Below are 2,192 nucleotides of genomic sequence, written 5' to 3' on the forward strand. Positions count from 1 at the left end.
AAAGTTCATTTGTAACTCATAGGAAAAGGAAATAAAAAGAAAGGAATACTTAATTTCGGATAATAGCATCCATTTTTTTAAGCCAAGCAAGTCAATATAGGAAAAGTTAAACGCACATATATAACATAGGGCATAATTTTTTTCCAATTCTTTATATATGACTACGATTTATGTTGAACATTGTGATGATATATAACATTATTTTTTTTCTTTATTTTGACAGACATAGGAGTGATGAGTGATGCGGCGGCGTATATAAAGAAGGACAAGAGGATAACCGATAACCAGGTTGACACGCTGGCGGGTTACCTATATTGGCTCTCAATCCTCGGGTCTTTCATCGCGGGGCAGATCTCCGACCGGATTGGCCGCCACTCCACGATCATGTGGACGGGGGGTTTCTTCTCCATCGGGACCCTCCTCATGGGCTTGGCCTACAACAATGCCTTAATCACGGTGGGACGCATTGTAAACCAGGTCAGCATCGGCTCGGCCCTCGCGATCGCCCCCGTGTACATCGCTGAGATCTCCCCTGACTCCTCCCGCGGCTCTCTCACCTCATTACCTGAGGTACTTACTCATTTGTTTAGCATGTTTTTCGTTTGTTTATTTCTTATCAGATTTTGGTCTTTCTTCATGTTTCACGGGCATTCTTTTTGTCACGGGAAAAATTAAAGCTAGGGAGGTGATTTGCTTTTTTATGCGTCGTTTCGTTTGTTCAGGTGGCCATCAACTTTGGCACCTTGTTCGGCTACCTATGCAACTATTTTATATCCAAGCTCAAGAGCAGGCGGCATTTCTTGGTCGGCCTAGGGGCAATCTCGCCGTTCCTGGTCACCATCGGGGTCTTCACCATGCCGGAGTCCCCCCGATGGCTGGTCATGCAAGGCCGCTCAGGCGACGCTAACGACATCCTAGAAAGGACGTGCAACTCCCAGCATGAGGCCAGCCGCCGGCTCGCCGAGATCGAGGAGGCTGTCGGCAACATGCAGAGAACCGGGAGGGGCGTTTGGCGGGAACTTTGGCTCCATCGGTCTCCGTTTGTTTGGCACATGATCATATGCGTCCTTGGGATCAACATAATCCAACAGGCCTTAGGAATTGATATTATCTTGCTATATAGCAATCGCATTTTCGAGAAGGCCGGCGTCACCTCTTCCAACGAAAAGCTCTTCTGGACCATCATAGTCCACATTGTGAAAGCAACGTTCTTCCTCATCGCCACGGGCTACCTTGACAAGGTCGGACGGAAGAAGTTGTTGCTAGGAAGCATCGGCGCCACCACTGTCATGCTCGCTGCCCTCGGAATTTGCCTCAACATCATCAGCGATGCCAACAACATCATCGGCGACGCCAACAAGAGCCACGAGGAGCATAATTGGGCGGTGGCCTATTGTATCCCTTTGTTGTTGTTATACGTGGCATCCGTCTCTAGCGGGGTTGGGCCGATTGCTTCAGTGTATAGCGCGGAGATATTCCCATTGAGGCTCCGTGCGCAGGGATATGCAGTGGGCATCATCGCGAACCAAGTGACGGGTTTAGCATTGTCAACAATATTCTTAAAGGATTACCATGCGACCACCGCCGTCTTCTCGTTCATGGTGTGTGGGTTCTTCGCATTCGCCTTTGTGTACTTTATAATGCCGGAGACAGAGGGGCGGGCACTGGAGGATATATGGAAGCTTTTTGTTGAGTACTTCGTGCGGAGGTCTACGGCGGGGGAGAGAGAACGGCAAAGGGACATCGGAGCAGTAGAGGCAGCGGCGATGGAGTTGCAAAGGAACGTCGAAGCGATGGAGGCAGGGACGAGGTCTACAGCAGGGGACATAGAGCTGCAAAGGAATACCGAAGCGGCAGAGGCAGCGGCAAGAGTAGACACTGAGGCTTCACCTTAGTGCATGTGCAACTCATAATGTTATGTTTTCCCGAACTAGCTAAGTAGTGATGAGTTGGTGCAAGTTAGTATTTGTCATGCTTTTATTTGCTGTTTATCTTCTTGTTTAGGGTCTTGATCTTTTCTGAACGCCTTGTTTATTTTAGCATGATATCCGATAATGTTGATGTCCGTTGTCATCAAGGTAGGCACCACAGTGAAGACGTTACGAAAGTAATGGCAGAAGGAATCTAGTTCAATTTGTGGCCTTCCTTCGGGTTTTTTCTGATGTATGAAGTAATCGTGCACGTGAAGTACC

The 2,192-nt window shown here is 48.4% G+C and overlaps 1 protein-coding gene across 1 annotated transcript; it reads left to right on the forward strand.

Annotated features, from left to right (window-relative positions):
* Positions 1-234: 234 nt before the first annotated feature.
* On the forward strand, positions 235-1,895 carry LOC125312821 (polyol transporter 5-like). The gene is made up of 2 exons (XM_048272429.1): positions 235-570; positions 723-1,895. Exons 1-2 carry the CDS (start codon positions 235-237, stop codon positions 1,893-1,895), a joined length of 1,509 nt encoding a protein of 502 aa, XP_048128386.1.
* The last annotated feature ends 297 nt before the right edge of the window (positions 1,896-2,192 follow it).

This window comes from Rhodamnia argentea, chromosome 11 (genome assembly GCF_020921035.1).
Source record: "Rhodamnia argentea isolate NSW1041297 chromosome 11, ASM2092103v1, whole genome shotgun sequence".
Classification (NCBI taxonomy): Eukaryota; Viridiplantae; Streptophyta; class Magnoliopsida; order Myrtales; family Myrtaceae; genus Rhodamnia; species Rhodamnia argentea.

Bases quoted from the DNA above. Each gene is read 5' to 3' on its own strand.
- LOC125312821 (XM_048272429.1), top strand. From the start codon at position 235: ATGAGTGATGCGGCGGCGTATATAAAGAAGGACAAGAGGATAACCGAT. The intron at 571-722 runs GTACTTACTCAT...TCGTTTGTTCAG, and splicing joins CTCTCACCTCATTACCTGAG to GTGGCCATCAACTTTGGCAC.